Source organism: Myxine glutinosa, chromosome 2 (genome assembly GCF_964187855.1).
Source record: "Myxine glutinosa chromosome 2, kmMyxGlut1.1, whole genome shotgun sequence".
NCBI classification, from domain to species: Eukaryota; Metazoa; Chordata; class Myxini; order Myxiniformes; family Myxinidae; genus Myxine; species Myxine glutinosa.
The window spans coordinates 150,541,754-150,562,433 of record NC_136262.1 but is presented as its reverse complement, the minus strand read 5'-3'; the positions used below and the strand labels follow the sequence as shown (position 1 = coordinate 150,562,433).

At 50.9% G+C, this 20,680-nt stretch overlaps 1 protein-coding gene across 2 annotated transcripts in view; it reads left to right on the top strand.

Moving 5' to 3' along the window:
• HYOU1 (hypoxia up-regulated 1) overlaps positions 1 to 20,680 on the top strand; it is a 157,213-nt gene that overhangs the window by 56,964 nt on the left and 79,569 nt on the right. For both annotated transcript variants that reach the window (XM_068106973.2, XM_068106972.2), the window contains exons 7-8: positions 292 to 473; positions 732 to 844. In XM_068106973.2, the coding sequence (XP_067963074.2) occupies positions 292 to 473; positions 732 to 844 (295 nt within the window). The remainder of the gene's footprint in view (positions 1 to 291; positions 474 to 731; positions 845 to 20,680) is intronic.

The window sequence follows — 20,680 nt, the reverse complement described above, 5'->3', positions numbered from 1 at the left end:
GATGCAGAAAATAGGGCAAAATGGAGAAGATTGTCATGGGGCCTGCAAGGCTAACCCCCGCTCTGGCAGGGAAAATGGCCTTAAAATGCATGTTGTTGTTTAAATGATCTTGCAGAGATTTTAATCTTCCTCATTCTGACCCTCAAAATAAAGTCGTATCGAGGAGGATTTATTCATTCAACTTCCTCTGTTGTAAAATCCCAACAGCGAAGTCATAGACCATGTCCGTTTTCCTCATGCTGTTTTGTTATCACCTTTCTTTCCTTTTGTTTACACTCTTTTAAACCCCAGGTCAGCCTGTGACTGGCTGTGTGCTCTCGGTCCCTGCTTGGTTCTCTCAGTCGGCGCGAAGAGCTCTACTCCGAGCTGCTCAGCTGGTACAATTGCCTGTTCTTCAGTTGCTTTCCAGTCCAGCTGCTGTGGCTCTGCATTATGGTGCTTTCAGTACACAAGAAATCACTACAAAGCCATCAGTAAGTGCAACAGAAGGAATACAAATTGATGTTGGAATGTAGAGGAAATATTAAATGGGCATTGAGACAGTTTCCCTTTCTGAGATATTTAAAAAAATAAAATTATTTATTTATTTATTTATCCCTTGCCAACTACTTTCACCGTTTCATGAATGTCTCATTCATCCGCCATCAACCAAATTCCTGTTATCAAATTTCCATCTTTTTCCCTCATCCTGCCTGGCTTTGGCTCCTCTTCTTTTTCTTCTGTTTCTTCAGACTGTTCTCTTTGCTGATGTTGGAGCAACTGGAACCACGGTCACTGTTGTGCAGTATGTCGTCTCTACAGAGAAAAATGGAAAAACTCCGAGCTTGAAGATACTTGGACAAAGGTTGTTTCCAATATTCTGTAGCTTTTGGGTTTCTACTTCTTGAGTGAGATATATAAATTGTTACCCTTGCCAGAGGAGAGGGTACTGCATTTGAGTCAGTTTGTCTGTTTGTTTGTCTGCACAGAATAAATATGATTTTCTCTGCAACCGTTGGGCCGATTGACAGGAAATTTTCACCATAGGTGTGCAACTCCACCTGTATATATTTTTAATGACAATTATGACGTCATAGGTCACGTGGTTCGGCCGCCATCTTGTAAAAACCGAAAAGCTTTGCACCTCTATATCTCCGAAAGCGCTGAATCTTACTATAATTCACCAAATGTCCGTCCGTCCATTCGAAAGTACCGCAAAAACGGCTGAACTGATCGCAACGATATTTTGGGTGGGTAATCCTGGGATCTCCTGGAGTAAAATAGGGTATATATTTTTTTCAATTTCAGCTTTGGCCTCCAGCATTTTCAGGTTTAGACTCCGGCATAATGTTATTTTCCCGGGTGCCGCACACACGGCTGCACCGATCGCTGCACGGCTGCACCGATCGGCTGCACCGATCGGATTCGGTGACCTCGGACAAAGACCTTTTGTAAGACATGGGTTGAATCCCTGCTTGAGAGAATGCCACCCCCCTCCCCGCCATCACGGTCGTCTCTCCAACTCACAATCTCACGAGATATGCGGAAAGGACGACCCAAAACCAATATAAGCATCATTAAACATCATTTGTATATAAACATAATTAAACCACCTTTAGAGGCCATTTTTCCCCGCAAAGCGGGGGTTGGCCTTTTTCGGGAACCGTGGTTGTTGTTGTTTTTTGGTCCCCTTTTTGAAGCAATGTTTTACGGCCGGATGCCCTTCCTGACGCCAACCCTTTTTGCCGCCTTTAACGACAAACAGGGAATTACCAGTGAACTGGTACTCAATTAGCCGACCTCGGAAGGATGACAGGCTGAGTCAACCCCCCTGGCGTTAATTCAGCGATCGACCGGGATTCAAACCCAGGATCCTAGGATCCTAAGCCGGCACCCTAGCCGCCAGCCCAACACCAGGTTTGTATATAAACATCATTAAAAGTAAATAATGACCTCGGCCAAAGTTCAAACGACGTGAGTTTCATCTCTCCATGAGAGAATTCCACATTTCTATTTGGGAGGTATATACGCTAACAGATCGCTGTCTCCATCGATCTTGCCAAGGCCATAACACCTATCGGCTCTAAATCCTTTTAACTGTTGACTTGGTAGTTTTTACAATGAAGGAAACACGTATCGGAAGTACATATGACATAGCGGTTGTGAATGTGACAGCTCTGAGGCGTCTTTTGCTTCACATCGAATTATTCATTACATTCATTCATTCATGTAATGATCATTATGCTCATTCTTTCACTCATTCTTACGCTCATTAAACGTTCATTAAACATTAAACGTTCATTAAACGATTACGAAAATAAAAACGAAAGACATCACGAAATTACATTCAAACCGTCACATCGAACACTACCGTGAAGAGAAACATCGTCACAACATCGTCACAATGAAAACATCGTCACAATGAAAACATCGTCACAAACGTTATGTTACGTAATTCAAACCGTGAACATATCGAATATTGGAGAGCCCATTGCCCAAACGATTTGTTTTCTCTGGTTCGTGTTTCAGGGCGGGTACCGTTTCAGATAAACCGGTAAAATGCCTCCCAAACGGAAATCTTCATTAACGAAAATGTCCAAGGAAGCTTTTGCAAGAAAGAAGGCTCGGCTGGACGAGGACTATCGGAAGCAGGAACAAGAGCATAACACAGCTGCACACCAGTCTCGGAGGCAGTCCGAGGATTACAGATCTGCTGAACAAGATCGTAACACAGCTGCACACCAGAGCCTTTTCATTTGCGCCTCCCAATTGAGGCCCCGCCCTTAGGGCGGGTACTGTTGCTCGTAGAAAAAATTGAGACGTGGCTCATTGAAAAGAACTCTCCATGGGGAATTAAGATATGTTAATGATGTCATATGTGCCTCCATTATGACGTCATAATTCGACAGGTAAAAAACCTCATCCTATCAAAGATGAAATTTCTTGAGCGTCATGGAGGCATAAGTTGATGGAGAAAAAAAATTAATGATGACGTCATCGGTCATGTGGTTCGTCCGCCATCTTGGAAAAACCGAAAACATTTGCACCTCTCTATCTCAAAGCACTGCATCGAAAAAAAATTGAGACATGGCTCATTGTAAACAACTCTCCATGTGGAATAAAAACCACCGTTTAGAGGCCATTTTTCCCCGCAAGCGGGGGTTGGCCTTTTTCGGGGACCGTGGTTTGTTGTTGTTTTACGGTCCCCTATTTGAAGCAATGTTTTACGGCCGGATGCCCTTCCTGACGCCAACCCTTTTTGCCGCCTTTAACGACAAGCAGGGAATTACCAGTGAACTGGTACTCAATTTGCCGACCTCGGAAGGATGACAGGCTGAGTCAACCCCCCTGGCGTTAATTCAGCGATTGACCGGGATTCGAACCCAGGATCCTAGGATCCTAAGCCAGCACCCTAGCCGCTAGCCCAACACCAGGGAAACATGTGGAATAACATCTGTTAATGATGATGCCATGTTAATGAGGTGCCTCCATTATGACGTCATAATTCGACAAGTACAAAACGTCATCCGAGCAAGATGAAATTTCTTGAACGTAATTTAGGGATCGGTCACGTTGTTCGGCCGCCATATTTGTTTTAACACAAAAGCCTCAAAAAAGCACTGAAAACACATCCTGGCGAGGGTCTGCAATCTCTGATTGCTCTTTCTAGTTGTTAGATTGTATTTGACCTTTTATTATGTTTTTTTATTTTCACCGCTCAGCCCAATGGGCTAAGGGGTATTGTCGTCCGGGCGGGCGGGCGTCCGGCAACTTTTGGTTTCCGTCAATTTCAAGGAGAACGGCTTGTCCGATTAAATCCATTTTTGCAGTGTGTGTTGGGGTTGAGTAGAGGAAGGTTCATGGGTGTGCTGCGATTTTCAATATGGCCGCCACGGCAGCCATCTTGAAATTGGTTTCCGTCAATTTCGAGCAGAACGGCTTGTCCGATTAAATCCATTTTTGCAGTGTGTGTTGGGGTTGAGTAGAGGAAGGTTCATGGGTATGCTGCGATTTTCAATATGGCCGCCACGGCAGCCATCTTGAAATTGTTTTCCGTCAATTTTGAGCAGAATGGCTTGTCCGATTAAATCCATTTTTGCAGTGTGTGTTGGGGTTCAGTAGAGGAAGGTGCCTTTCGAAAATGGGCGCGCTGCGATTTTCAACATGGCCGCAACGGCAGCCATCTTGAAATTGGTTTCTGTCAATTTCGAGCATAACGGCTTGTCCGATTAAATCCATTTTTGCAGTGTGGGTTGGGGTTGAGTAGGGGAAGGTTCATGGGCGCGAAATGGGTTAATGGGTTCATGGGTGAAAATTTCATTACTTGCAGTTCCTACAAGTACAAAACGTCATCCGAGCAAGATGAAATTTCTTGAACGTAATTTAGGGATCGGTCACGTTGTTCGGCCGCCATATTTGTTTTAACACAAAAGCCTCAAAAAAGCACTGAAAACACATCCTGGCGAGGGTCTGCAATCTCTGATTGCTCTTTCTAGTTGTTAGATTGTATTTGACCTTTTATTATGTTTTTTTATTTTCACCCCTCAGCCCAATGGGCTAAGGGGTATTGTATTGTCGTCCTCAGCCCAATACAACTTCGCTTCAAATAACAAATTATCATCAATGCTTCCTTTCACCATGCATGGGCTGAGGGGTTACGCCCGCTTTGCGGTGCTATTTATTTATTTTTTACCTTCCAAATTGATGTGTTTGTTTCGTTTGATTTGCGTGAAAATACATCTGCATTTGTGTACACATTTTCTCCCTAAATTTTGGAAACGACATTGAATTGTATTTGAAGAAGCTGTACTTAGGTTCAACTTGAGGAAAAGTTTGTGTTTATTTTGGAGAGTTGTAAAACACAAAATGTTTTGCTTGTATCATGTACTAATTTGACTCCTGTTTTTATGCCTCTGCTGACAAAGTCGCCAGAGGAATTTTGGTTTTTGGTTATTTATTTGGCGGTTAGTCCGTCGGTGCGTCCATGATAGGTTTTCGTTCCTGCAATAATTTAAGAACAGCTGAAGGGATCCAAGTTGAACTTTGTACAGGTATGCATGTATGTGTATATATGTATGCATGTATGTGTATATATGTATGTGTGTATGTATATATATATATATACAGTGGAACCTTGACTTACGAGTTTAATTCGTTTCGTGACCGAGCTCGTAACTCAAATTGCTCGTATCTCAAATCAAATTTCCCCATTGAAATGCATTGAAATGCTATTAATCCGTTCCAGCCCGCCAAAAACCACACCAATTTTTTAAAAAATATACAGTATATATAAAAATATCTCGCGCTTTATATTTCACCTGTATGCAGCATACAAGTTGGCAGGATGGCCTGGACTGGAGGTACGCACACTTGACTCTAAAGTCTAAACTGTCCAGCCTGGGTTTGAATCCCGACCCAGCTATAACCTGTCATGGGTGAATCACAGGCAGGGTGATTCATCAATGGGTGTACCGCTAAACTGGGCGCCCCGTTTGCGTCCCATTAGTTGTTGGATGTTAAGGATCTCACCGTGTTTTCCACAAAGAGAAGGCGAGCTATCGCCGGCACTCTGAACAAGTTGTGGCCTGGCATGCTCTTCTCCTCTGCCGTTATATACGTCCTCCTCGGCACCTCGCTCATGTTTTTCGACGATTGCGTGTTTTATGTCCAAGCACAAGTTTTATATAAAACACGACGATTGCGTGTTTTATATCCACAAGTTGTGGCCTGGCATGCTCTTCTCCTCTGCCGTTATATACGTCCTCCTCGACACCTCGCTCATGTTTTTCGACGATTGCGTGTTTTATATCCAAGCACATCATCCTCTTCTTCTTCTCAGCACTGCACTTGCCACTCACTTTCTTAGGCCCCATGGTTAAAACTAAGAAATTTTCCGAAATAACCAAAATGCGAAAACAAAAATGCAGCGCTATACGACAGAGATACGTACTGTACTTGCACGGCAAGATAACCACGTGACCAGAACCCACCTGGCGGCGTAAACTCGAAATAACCAAAATGCGAAAACAAAAATGCAGCGCTATACGACAGAGATACTGTACTTGCACGGCAAGATAACCACGTGACCGGGTGGCGAAAGCTCGTAACTCGGATCTCGGCTCGCATCTCAAAGCAATAAACCGCCCGAGCGACGGCTCGTATCTCGAAAAACTCGTAAGTTGGGGCACTCGTAAGTCAAGGTTCCACTGTATATATATATATATATATATATATATATATATATATATATATATATATATATATATATATATATATATATATATATATATATATATATATATATATATATATATATATATATATATATATAATGTACAGTCACGTGAAAAAGTAAGTACACCCCATGTAAAGTTTTGATTTTTTTCAACATATTTCAACATACAGCTGTTTGATCTTCATTTCAACAATATTGAGAGATAAAGGAGGTGGGGGTGCATAGTGTTGGGGGGGCATTTTCAGGGTGGCATAGTTACGAACCCGAAGGATCGGTAACCGCCACAATTTCGGTCTTCGAGGCCGGCCGATAGGCACAGTGTGACCGGCCAATTGGTGGAGTTTGTCCGCACAATGTGGGCGCTTTCAGGATGAACTTTAGCCGGGGAGCGTTTGGGCGCCCCGGTCTGATACTGCCGCCCATGCGCAGAACAACTTGTGAGTGCACGTGGGTCCCGGCGGTCCCACTGGCCTAGCGCTACAATGTTTAGACAGCGAAATCCGTCCCCGGGCACCGGCGCCTACTCCCGAAAGTTGAGAATAGCGGCGTCAGGCACGGTAGGACACCCGCGGAGCCCCGGCGGACCAGGGACGCGCGAGCCTACGCGTTAGCGTGCTATGGCGGAATCAACGGCTTCGGCCACGGCCAGGTCGATACTCGGCCCGGCCGCACCGGAAATGAACTGGTTCGACGCCCGCGCTGGAGAGGTCGCGGGCGACTGAGATGTATTAACAAATTAATTAATTAATTTGAGACGTCCGATTTCTAGTGTTTGGAAATTTGGACAAGCTTGACCCTAGCCTTTCCCTTGCGAGGGCAAGGAGGAACTTAACACTTAACACTTAAGCTTAGCTTGAAGTACACCCTGACCAGCGCTCACGGTGGGACGGCAAGGCAACCAGAAGGGACGAGGTTCTCCTGACCACGTGGCCCTCGATTTGGGAAGCGAGAGGCGTTCTATTAGTGGACGCGCCCCTCACGCCCGACTTTTGGGCGGCCCCGGTAGGCCGTTTGTTTTGGAATTCCGTGACAGGTCCCGCACCCCCACCTCCGGGCCGACCGGGCGACCGGAATGAATCCCGGTGTCCCGATCCGAGCCTTCAGAGCGGGCCGGCTCGCGAGAGTGATTGGCACCCCGAACCTGCACTTTCCGTCCCTGCGGTCCCAAATACCGGAACCACCCGAATACCACTTTATTCGACAAAATGAGGTGCGGCCTACATCTAGGCAAGACCACGGCCCGAACACGACCCCTTCACGCGACGATACCTATCACAATATAACTCGCATAAATTCGTAACATACCTTTTTCTTGTCGCGGTATACTTACGCTTCTCAACGCGGTGTGGAAACAACAATTAATGAAACAGATTCTAATTTGGAAGTAAAACGAAGGCGTGCACAATGAAACAAGATTTCCTCAGAATCGACCCTCGTGCCGGGGACGCGACGACGCCTCTGCGCCCCAGCCTTAGAAAACCAACCCTATATAAGTCAATACCTCCAACGACTCGGCCAATTCCCGCCCAATCCTCGTCAAACAAAGGCCCCCGCTACCCACCGATACCCCTCCATCCTCCTATAGGCGAAGTCAGGATGAATTTCGCAACAAAAATAAAGTCCTTCGGCGACGGAAATTCAACATGGGGCTTTCCTATGTAACTTTACCCCGAGGTAATTCCACCAAAAATCCCCGAAATTTCGCGGGTCCAGTTCTATTGAGTGTTAAGCTAATCTGGCGACTGCAAAATCTGAAAACAGAATTAAGATCCGAGTCCCTGAATCACCCGAATACCACTTTATTCGACAAAATGAGGTGCGGCCTACATCTAGTCAAGACCACGGCCCGAACACGATTCCTTCACTCAACGATACCTATCACAATATAACTCGCATAAATTCGTAACATACCTTTTTCTTGTCGCGGTATACTTACGCTTCTCGACGCGGTGTGGAAACAACAATTAATGAAACAGATTCTAATTTGGAAGTATACCTATCACAAACCCTGGTGTTGGGCTAGCGGCTAGGGTGCTGGCTTAGGATCCTGGGTTCGAATCCCAGTAGATCGCTGAATTAACGCCAGGGGGGTTGACTCAGCCTGTCATCCTTCCGAGGTCGGCTAATTGAGTACCAGTTCACTGGTAATTCCTTGGTTGTCGTTAAAGGCGGCAAAAAGGGTTGGCGTCAGGAAGGGCATCCGGCCGTAAACCATTGCTTCAAAAAGGGGACCAAAAAACAACAACAACCACGGTTCCCGAAAAAGGCCAACCCCCGCTTTGCGGGGAAAAATGGCCTCTAAAGGTGGTTATTTTTATTTTTATATTCTAATTTGGAAGTAAAACGACGGCGTGCACAATGAAACAAGATTTCCTCAGAATCGACCCTCGTGCCGGGGACGTGATGACGTCACTGCGCTTCAGCCTTGGAAAACTAATTTTATATAAGTCCATAGCCGTCAAAAAATATTTGAAGACCAGTTTATTTGACAAAATGTGGCGCGGCCTAGCATCTAGTCAAGGCCAAGTCACCAAGGCCGACCACGCATCCCGACCCCAAATTCCTCATTCGACGATAACTTAAACAATATATTATAAGACTCGCACCGTACATACCTCCTTCTAGTTCTTGTTCTTGTCTTGGTATACTCACTCAGACTCACCCTCGCACAGGTAACCGAGGTTGAAGAAACGGCGAAGCGAGGCGACCACCAACAAACACGTCCTCGCCTCGAATTTCCTCCCTGGGATTTCCTCCCGCCCACACAATCGCAGGGAAGATGGAGGGAACATAGGCAGGAAAGAACGAGAGGGAAAAAGTGTCCAGTGTACTCGATCACGACTGAATCCTCTCAGCTCCCCCAAATGGCGTCCGCCCTGCCCCATGTCCAACTCCGAACTCCCCCCTTTCTCCCCCCATACAGGTCCATATTCCGAACAACTCAGTCAATTTCCGCCCAATCCTCGCGAAGCAAAGGTTCCTGTTACCTACAGATGCCCCTCCATCCTCCCAGAGGCGAAGTCAGGATGAATTTCGCAACAAAAATAAAGTCCTTCGGCGACGAAAATTTAACACGGGGTTTTCCTATAACTTTACCCTGAGGTAATTTTACCAAAAATCCTCAATTTCACGGGTCCAGTTCTATTGAGTGCCTCAGGCCTCTCAAGTCCCTTCACAGAGTCGGGCTAGAGTCAAGCTCAAAAGGGTTTTCTTTCCCCATTGATTCCGCCAAGCCCGTTCCCTTGGCTGTGGTTTCGCTGGATAGTATCCAGCATAGTCCAGCACAGGGTGGCATAGTTACGAACCCGAAGGATCGGTAACCGCCACAATTTCGGTCTTCGAGGCCGGCCAATAGGCACAGTGTGACCGGCCAATTGGTGGAGTATATAATAATATAACAAATATCATGAAACATTTACATTTTGTAGTCCATTGTATAACTTAAATAAACATAAATGCAAATTTTGCATGTGGAAAAAGTTAGTACACCCCTACATTTATCACTACTTCAAATACCTAAAATTTGAATCAGGTTCACCAGCTCAGGTGCAAATGAGTAGAACATCGTTAGAGAGGATCTTGGAGGAACCTGTCTTATTTAAACCTCAGACATTTAGTTTGGTTTGCTCTTTGTTGTTGAAGTGTGCGGCGTCACCATGCCTCGATCAAAAGAGCCTTCAGAAAGAAGGTTATAGATGCCTTCGAGTATGGGAAGGGATTTAAAGAGATCTCCAAACAATTTGAAATCAATCATTCGACTGTCCTGAAGATCATCTACAAGTGGAGAAGATTCCAAACAACTGCCAACTTGTTCAGGCCAGGCCGCCCCAGCAAGTTCAGCCCGAGAGCAGACCGGAAGATGCTGAAAGAAGTCTCCAAGAACCCCAGAATGTCATCACGCGACCTACAGGTAGCTCTTGCCACTGTTGAAGTCAAAGTGCAGGAGTCCACCATGAGAAAGAGGCTACACAAATTTGATCTACATGGGAGGTGTGCCAGGAGGAAACCGTTGCTGTCCAGAAAGAACATCAGGGCAAGACTAAAGTTTGCCAATGAACACCTATGCAAAGACCAGCACTTCTGGAACAATGTGCTCTGGACAGATGAGTCAAAGGTAGAGCTATTTGGCCACAGTACCAGAAGACATGTTTGGTGAAAACCAAAGACAGCATTTGACCACAAGAACCTGATACCAACTGTAAAGTATGGTGGTGGAAATATTATAGTTTGGGGCAGCTTTGCTGCATCAGGGCCTGGGCAGCTCACCATCATAGAATGCACTATGAATTCTTCATTGTACCAGAGGGTGCTTGAGGATAATGTGAGGCCATCTGTCGGAAAGTTGAAGCTCAACCGAAGGTGAACTTGTAACATGACAATGACCCTAAACATACCAGTAAATCCACCAAGGAATGGCTGAAAAGAAAGAAATGGAGGTTTCTGGAATGGCCAAGTCAAAGCCTGGATCTAAATCCCATCGAGATGTTGTGTGGGATTTGAAACGAGCTGTGCATGCAAGAAACCCCTCAAACATCGTACAGCTGAAAGAATTCTGCATGGAGGAGTGGGCAAAAATTTCTCCCAGTCGATGTCAGAGACTGGTAGACAGTTATAACAGACAGTAGACAGGTAGACAGCTTCCGGGTTCGGTTGCGAGAGGACGCTGGCGTTGCATATTCGCCGCTTCTCCGACTGGATGGATGTACAGGGTCTGCTTCTACCTTTCTGACCTGACATCTCACACCTGTCCTGCCTTTTCACACCCGCACGTGCCGCGTGTTCTCCGGCTGGATAACGGAATCTGCTTTTGATGGTACGGAATACGGAATTCGAAAGGCCCGCTCCCGTTGATTGTGGCCGTGGCCTTGTTTGCCGGTGGCCTTGTGGCCTTGTTTGCCGCTGTGGTCTTGATTAGCGGCTGCAGTCGTTTGCCGCTGCGTTTGCCGCTGCGTTTGCCGCTGCGTTTGCCGCTTTGCCTCCTCGACCTTGGCCTCGTACTCGTCCCTTCGCTCCTGCCTGGCATGGCTCTGAAGTACTCCGCCGCAAGGCTTCTTCTGCTCAATACCCGCTCCACCCCATCATGCATCTCTGCCATCAAATCAAATGGACTCCTCCGACGACCCAGGTACATTCACCGTGGCTCCGGTCGCAAGTTTGTTTATTTGCAATCAGGTCACTCCATCCCCGTCCTCTGGTCGGCTCAGCGCACTCTCACTCTTCGTCCCAGCGCACCTGGTCACAGCAACCCACACGATCGCACCTCTTGCCTACGAACCCTGGCTAAATCACCTGAATTCATCCCTGCTGTTCAAAACAACATCAAGCTCACCCTGTTCAACACCCGGTCCCTCAACAATAAATGCCTCATCCTGAACGAATACATCCTGGATAACAAACTGGACTTTCTCTGTCTCACCGAAACCTGGCAACAACCTCTGGACTACTACACACTCAACCTCACCACACCCAATGGATATTCCTACGTCAATAAACCACGCTCGGAGGGCCGAGGTGGTGGAATTGCCGTTATCCACCGTCAAGACATCAAGACCAACCTCATCTCCATCTCATCTGCTCCATCATTTGAACACCTGGCTTTAAAACTCTCTGGTCACACGCAGTCAGTCATGGCTGTCGTCTACCGCCCTCCCAAACCACACCCATCATTCCTGTCTGACTTCTCCTACTTTCTGACCCAGCTATGTTCCCTCTCCCCCTCAATCCTCCTCCTTGGTGATTTCAATATCCACATGGACTCCACTGACTCCACAATAACCACTGACTTCACTGATTTACTCACCTGCTTTAACCTCACTCAACATGTCGACTTTCCTACCCATATCCGTGGTCACATTTTGGACCTTGTCTGCTCCACTGGATTAAATTTGCACCATCTCTATGGCTCCGACCTCACCCTCTCTGACCACTTAGCCATCACTCTGACCATCAACATCCCCGCCCCAACACCAAGGCATTATCGCACAATCAACTTCCGTAAGCTAAACGCTCTTTCACCTACCTCATTCTCATCCACCCTCTCTGAAAAAATGTCCACTTCTCCCTTCATTGACCTCCACACCCCTTCCGACCTCACTGACTACTACAACCACACTCTCTCCTCCTGCCTTGACCAGCTTGCGCCTGTAAAAACCAAAACAGTTTCTTTCACCCATTCTGCTCCCTGGTTTACCCCTGAACTCCACCTGATGAAAACTCGTGCTCGCCAACTTGAAAGACTCCGCAATAAAACGGGTCTCACAGTTCACTCCCAAGCCTACAAGGACCACATACAACACTACAAAGATGCCCTCTCCCGCGCCCGCTCTGCCTACTACTCTCAAATTATCCACTCTGGCTCCGGAAACCCAAAAGCACTCTTCTCGACAATAAACAAACTCCTCCGCCCCCTGAACACCACCACCCAGTCATTCACAGTAGACAACTGCATCTCCTTCCTCTCTTTCTTCCAACGCAAAATTGACAACATCTACAACAGCTTGACCACCGCCGCACCCGCTCCCCCTCCAACCACCTGCCCCCCCTTGTCCTGCCATCCCCTGTCTCGGTTCTCCCCAATCTCTCCTACTGACCTCTCTGAACTCCTCATAGGAATGAAAACTGCCACCTGCACTCTTGACCCCATCCCCTCCAGCTTTGTCAAAGCCTCCCTCCCTGCTCTCTCTCCACTTATCATTGCAACAATAAACTCCTCCCTGTCTACAGGCATCGTCCCACCTTCCCTCAAAATTGCTGCTGTTACCCCCATTCTAAAAAAACCTGGTCTAAACCCTGACACCCTAAACAACTTCAGACCCATCTCCAACCTACCCTTTCTGTCAAAAGTTTTGGAACGCGCTGTAGCCACTCAACTCAAACATCATCTCTCTGCCAATAACTTGTATGAAACATTCCAATCCGGATTCCGCTCCAACCACAGTACTGAAACTGCTCTCCTCAAAATCACCAACGACCTTCTCCTCTCCTCTGACGCTGGCAACCTCAACATTCTCGTCCTCCTCGACCTCAGCGCTGCCTTTGACACCATCGATCACACTATCCTCCTCACCCGACTTGAATCCACCTTTAACGTCACCGGCACTGCCCTCTCTTGGATTAAATCATACCTCTCTGACAGATGCCAGTTCATCTCCATCAATAACTGCAAATCCCCCACTGCTCCCCTCCCCCAAGGTGTCCCCCAAGGTTCAGTTCTTGGCCCCCTCCTCTTCATCCTTTACCTGTCCCCGCTCGGTCACTTAATCCGCCGTCATGGTCTCCAATTCCACTGCTTCGCCGATGACATCCAGCTTTTCATCTCCACCAAGTCCGTCTCCACCGACACCCACTCTATCCTGACAAACTGCATCACTGAAATAAAATCCTGGCTTCAAATCAACTTCCTCAAGCTTAACTGTGATAAATCTGAAATAATCATCATTGGCCCAAAAACGCTCACAAAATCCACCCATAACTTTGCCCTCAACATCGACGGTATCCCAGTATCCACCTCCCCTCACATCCGGAATCTTGGCGTCATCTTTGACCAAACCCTTTCCTTCGACAAATACACTAAACAGATCACAAAGTCAGCCTTCTTTCACCTGAAAAACATTGCCCGTCTCCGCTCATCCCTCTCCTCCACGGCTGCAGAAACCCTCATCCACGCCTTCATCACCTCCCGTCTGGACTACTGCAATAGCCTCCTCTATGGTTCACCCTCAAAAATCACCAATAAACTCCAATACATTCAGAACTCCGCTGCCCGTCTACTCACTCATTCCCGGACCCGTGACCACATCACCCCCGTCCTTTACAAGCTTCACTGGCTCCCCATCCCCCAGAGAATCCAGTACAAAATCCTCCTCTTGACATACAAAGCCCTCCATAACCTGGCCCCATCCTACCTGGCTGACCTCCTCTCCAGACACACTCCCACCCGCAACCTCCGCTCTGCTGGTACCAACCTCCTGACCCCCTCCATCCGGACCAAATTCAGATCCTGGGGGGACAGGGCCTTCTCCATCGCTGCTCCCACCCTCTGGAACTCACTACCTCACACCATCAGAGACTCCTCCTCACTCACCACATTCAAAACATCACTAAAGACCCACCTGTTCAACGCTGCATTCAACATTCAACCCACAGCATTTAACCCCTGACTATCTCTTCTCCTTCTCCCTCCTTTTGCTTTAAATATTTCCCTATTGATTCTTGTCTTGTCTTTTTGATTCTTGTCTTATATATATGCCGTATATCGCTGCTGTTTGTTTTCTTGATTCTTGTCTTTTTGCAATTGTTGTTTTCATGTATTGTTATGCATTATGTTTTCCACTCTGTCAAAGCGCCTTTGGGCTTCTGGAAAAGCGCTATACAAAATAAATGAATTATTATTATTATTATTATAAGAAATGCCTACTTGAGGTTGTTTCTACCAAAGGGGGCAATACCACCTATTAGAGCCAAGGGTGTACTTAACTTTTTCCACATGCAAAATTAGCATTTGTTTATTTCAATTATACAATGGACTACAAAATGTGAATGTTTCATGATATTTGTTATATTGTTGCGGATTTGAGAATTGTTGTAAATATCACCCTCTGTCAATTGTAAGTAGTGTCATGATCATTGTAAATACCTCCGTTTAAGTGTAAGATCATAGGTCGTCCCCTTAGTTAATCCATCGCATGCACGTAGGCCACCATCTACCCTTCTAAATAGTTATTTCTTATTCTATGTAGTTTAAGGCTCTGCTTCCCATTAGTTGACTCTGCATTGCATCAGATGACATAAGATAGGATCCCTCCGACGCCCCCATGGCATCTTCAAAATGCCAGTAACTTTGGATGGGGTTATTGGCATCACCATCGCCATTCGGATTGCCAACTGCATTCGCGACTCCATTACGCACGTGGTCAAGCCTCGGAGAAGAAGGAGGAGGAGCTACATTACGGGCGTGGCCCGCCCCTCGTCATCAGAGGGTGGAGCCAGGAAAGCCCTTGCCGACCAACCAAGGATGAGTGGGTATGGCTCAAGAGGGTGGGGTTATAAAACCCATTGGATCAGACCCCACCAGGGAGATGCGTCAAAGAGGAGAGTTGACTGAGCAGCAGCAGATGAGTGAGCATTCCACCAGAGTCCACCGCAGCTTTGAACCAACCGGAGCTGAACCAACCGCAGCTTTGAACCAACCGGAGCTGAACCAACCGGAGCTGAACCAACCACAGTTTTGACCACCGCAGCTTTGAGCGTTGTAGCTGCGGCCGAAACCGCTGTCGAGGCGACGCCGCCGTGCGAACACGCCTGAGGAGGGGCGGCGGCTGTTCACTCCCGGCCCGACCATTCTCCTGCTCCAGCTGAACCTTCCTCCCCTTCCTGCCATTCCTGTCATCCCCGTGTAAGTCTGACTGTCGTCTGTTTTGTGTGTCTTGTCCTGGGGTATAAGTAAGTTTGTATAGGTAAGCTAGTGTTGCACTGTCTTCTTCTTCTGTAAATTATTTTTGTTTCTTTCCTCCTCCTTGGTTTCTTTTGACTTGTACATAATTAGTTAGTAATAAATCCTGTTCTTCCTACCTTGCCTTCTTTCCTTTACATCCGTTTCGTTTTAGTGATTTCCCCATTGGATACCTGTGGCACGATTTGGCCAACGTTTAGAATCGGGTCTTGTTTCTGCTAATGGTTCGTGCCATTATTGTCACAAAACAACTCGGGTACTCTGAAAAGCCCGTTTATCGGGCAACAATATATATACACACATTATCCCGGAGCGTTTGCCCGGGAAAGGCGAGAGGGGGCGTGGCCGGTCGTCCCGGACGCGGCCTGGCAAGTCGAGAGCGGGCGTGCCCGGGCGTCCCGGCCGAGGCCTGGCAAGTTGAGCGCAGGCCTGCCCGGGCGTCCTGGACGAGCCCGGCATGGTGATCGCTCCGCGTCCTTGGTAGGTGCAAGGCGATTGTGTAAACCCAGCGGTAGCCGCTACACACGTCCCCCCAGAATCGACTTGCACCGGCAGGGTCAATTTGAGGGGGGTCCTGATGACCCCGCCGAAGCGACCCCTGGCGGGTCGTGGGGGGGGGGGGGGGTCCGGTGTGGTGGTGGGCGGTCGAGTGGGGGGCACCGTGGACGGGGGGTGGCCTCGCCGCGGCGGAAGGGCCAACTGTGGCGGTTGGTCGATGTCCACGTGCGCCGGCTTGAGGCGGTCCACCGCAATCCGGTCCGACCTGCCGCCGATGTCGATGACGAACGACTTGTCGTCCCGTTGCAGGACCCGGAAGGGCCCGTCGTACGGCGGCCGGAGTGGCCCCCGATGTGCATCATGACGCACAAAAACGTACTCCGCTGTGCGAAGCGCTGGGGGGACGTAGGACTGGGGGTCACCGTGGTGGGATGTTGGCACGGGGGCAAACCGTCGGGCGGCCTCCTGGAGGTCCGAGCGCTGGTGAGCTGCGGACCAGGGACTGGTAGCGTCGGGCACGAATTCGCCCGGGACGCGTAGCGCCTGGCCGTAGACAAGCTCGGCGGTGGATGCCCGGAGGTCCTCCTTGGGGGCCGTGCGGAGGCCCAAAAGGACCCACGGCAGCCGGTCGGCCCAACCGCCGTCTTGAAGGCCGGCCATGAGCGCGGCCTTCATGGAGCGGTGGAATCGCTCGCACAACCCGTTGGCTTGGGGGTGGTAGGCCGTAGTACGGTGGAGCTTGACCCCCAGGTTGCGGGCGACCGCGCCCCACAGCTCGGAGGTGAACTGCGGTCCGCGGTCTGACGAGATGTCCGCCAGTGCGCCGAAGCGGGCGACCCAGGTGGCGATGAAAACCTGCGCCACGTCGGCGGTTGTGGTGGAGACGAGGGGAACGGCCTCCGGCCACCTGGTGGTCCTGTCCACCATGGTGAGCAGGTGTGTGAACCCCCGTGATGGGGGGAGGGGGCCCACCAGATTCACGTTGACCTGGTCGAAACGTCGTTCGGGCACGGCGAAAGGTGCCAGCGGGGCCTGGGTGTGTCGGTGGACCTTGGCCTGTTGGCAGGCTGTGCAGGTGCTGGTCCAATCGCGGACGTCCCGTCGAAGGCCGTGCCAGACGAATCGCGCCGACACCAGCTTCTGGGAAGCTTTCCGGCCCGGGTGGGAAAGGCCGTGGAGGGAGGCGAAGATGCGGCGTTGCCAGGTAACGGGCACGATGGGGCGAGACTGGCCTTGGGAGACGTCGCAAAGCAGGACAGTGTCCGCGAAGGGGATGTCGGCCAGGCGGAGGCCCGTGTCCGCCACCCGGAGGGCTTGCACCGTGGTGTCGGTGGTTTGGTCCGCCGCCATAAGCGCGAAGTCCACGCCGAGGTGGACCGCGTTCGCGCTGGCCCGAGAAAGACAGTCGGCCACGGCGTTGTTTTTGCCGGCGACGTGCCGGATGTCCGTGGTAAACTCCGACACGGCGGAGAGGTGGCGCTGTTGGCGGGCCGACCACGGCTCCGTGACCTTGGCCATTGCGTAAACCAACGGCTTGTGGTCGACGAACGCCGTGAAGGGTCGGCCCTCCAGGAGGTGGCGGAAATGGCGAACGGCCAGGTGTAGACCGAGGAGCTCACGGTCAAACGTGCTGTATTTGAGCTCGTTCGGCCGGAGCTGCCGGCTGAAAAGAGCGAGTGGCTGCCAAACCCCGTTCACCCATTGCTCATGTACGGCGCCCACAGCGTAGTCGGAGGCATCCGTGGTGAGGGCGATGGGAGCGTTGAGCACCGGGTGAGCGAGCAGTGTTGCGTCGGCGAGGGCCCGCTTTGAGCTTTGGAAGGCCGCGTCCATTGCTGCGGACCAGACGATGTCGTGCTTGGCCGGCTTGCCCCGGAGGGCTTCGTAGAGGGGCCGCATGAGTTGAGCAGCGCGGGGCACGAAGCGGTGATAGAAATTCACCATTCCCAGGAATTCCTGCAGGGCCTTTATGGAGCGGGGACGCGGAAACGTGGTGATGGCCTCGACCTTGGTTGGCAGCGGCACGGCCCCGTTCTTGGTGATGTGGTGGCCCAAAAAATCAACGGCCATCGTGCCGAAGTGGCATTTGGCCGGGTTGACGATGAGGCCGTGCTCGCTGAGGCGCCCGAACAGTGTTCGGAGGTGGAGGAGGTGCTCGGCCCGGGACGTGCTGGCGACGAGGATGTCGTCCAGGTAAACGAAGAGGAACGGCAGGTCACGCAGCACGCCGTCCATCAAGCGCTGGAACGCCTCAGCCGCGTTCTTGAGGCCAAACGACATCCGTAGGAATTCGAATAAGCCGAACGGCGTGATGACGGCCGTTTTAGGGACGTCGGCCGCCCTGACAGGTACCTGGTGATATCCCCGTATGAGATCGATTTTTGAAAAAATGACCCGTCCTGCCAGACGGGCGGAGAAGTCTTGGATGTGCGGGATCGGATACCTGTCGGGGGTGGTAGCGTTGTTAAGGCGGCGGTAGTCGCCACATGGGCGCCAGCCGCCCCCTGGCTTTGGGACGATGTGTAGTGGCGAAGCCCACGCGCTATCGGAGCGCCGCACGATGCCGAGGTGTTCCAAAGCGTCGAACTCGGCTTTGGCCACGGCGTGCTTGGCTGGGTCGAGGCGGCGGGCTCTGGCGTAGACCGGCGGGCCTGTGGTTGGTATGTGGTGCTCGATCCCATGTCGTACTGCGACGGCCGAAAACGTCGGCCGCGTGAGGGCCGGGAACTCCGTGAGCAGGCGAGCAAACTCGTTCGCCGCCGGGAGGGCGCATGCCAGCTCGGTCGGAGCAGAGCTGCTCAATGTGCATACCAGGGAGCTGAAGGTCTCGGCGTTGATGAGGCGACGCCGTTGGACGTCCACCAGCAGTCCGTGTGCGCAGAGGAAGTCGGCACCTAGCAGAGCCATGGGCACGTTTGCGGTTACAAACGTCCAAGTAAAGCGTTGGCCGCCGAAGCAGAGGGTGACGTTGCGCGGGCCGAAGGTGCGGATGGCCGATCCGTTGGCCGCAACCAAGGAGGGGCCCGCAAACCGCGGACTGCCTGTCCTGATCAGAGGCGGGTATGACGCTCAGTTGGGCGCCGGTGTCGCACAGGAAGCGCCGTCCGGACGCTTTGTCCGTGATGAAAAGTAAGCTGCCCGTGTGGCCGGCGCTCATGGCTGGTAATGAACGCCGGCCCGGCCGTTTCCCGGCCTGCCGAAGGTGCACGGGGGTCGGCACGTCCGGGCCTTCTGTCCGAACCTGGCATGATAGTAACACCACACTTGGTCAGGTGGAGGCCCCGGTCGTCGTGCTGGAGGTGGTCGGCTCGGCGTAGCGGCCGCCAATTGCGTCGGCAGTTCGGTCGTCGACCGTGCCGGGTGCTCGGGCGCCATGGGCGTTGCGTCGGACGGCGGTGGGCCCCAGGTCGCTGCTGCAATGCGTTGGCCTGCCGCGGAGATCTTGTCGGCTTCCCTGGCGAGGGCGCGGGGATCCGTGATCGTCGCGCTTGCCAGGGCGAGGCGTACCGGGCTAGGCAGCTGATGGAGGAACAGCTCCCGGAACAGGAATGCCGGAGAGTGCTCGCCGAGCAGCGAAAGTATGTAGTCCATTCGCTCGGACGGGCGCGTGTCGCCGAGCTCGGGCAGGACGAGCAGGCGCCGTGCGCGTTCCGCCGATGGGAGGGCGAAAGCGTCGAGGAGGAGCTTTTTAATCGCGCTGTATTTGTCAGCGGCTGTCGGGCTCTCGAGGAGGCTCAGGGCGCGGGCCGCGGTGGCTGAACCGAGCGCTGCTACCACATGGTGGAAGCGGGTGTCGTCGGCCGTGATGCCTCGCAGGGCGAACTGGGAGTCCGCCTGGGCGAACCAAACCGCCGCGTGAGCCTCCCAGAAGGTAGGCAGTTTAAGGGCAACTGCCGTGTCCATGTCGGTAGGTCACCAATGTAGGAGCTGTGCTCCCACGTCAATCGGAAGAATGGACGCGACAAAAAGCTGGAATTCGTCCGAGTTTCTTTATTGTCACAAAACAACTCGGGTACTCTGAAAAGCCCGTTTATCGGGCAGCAATATATATACACACATTATCCCGGAGCGTTTGCCCGGGAAAGGCGAGAGGGGGCGTGGCCGGGCGTCCTGGCCCTGGCCTGGCAAGTCGAGGGCGGGCATGCCTGGGCATGTCCGGGGGTCCCGGACGCGGCCTGGCAAGTCGAGAGCGGGCGTGCCCGGGCATGCCCGGGCGTCCCGGCCGAGGCCTGGCAAGTTGAGCGCGGGCCTGCCCGGGCGTCCTGGACGAGCCCGGCATGGTGATCGCTCCACGTCCTTGGTAGGTGCAAGGCGATTGTGTAAACCCAGCGGTAGCCGCTACAATATCACCTTTATCTGTCAATATTGTTGAAATGAAGATCAAATAGCTGTATGTTGAAAAAGTCAAAACTTTACATGGGGTGTACTTACTTTTTCACATGACTGTATGTAAATATGAACTGATTTTTGGATTAAAAGGTCAGAGGTTCTGTAAGATAAAAAAAAAAATCTGTTAT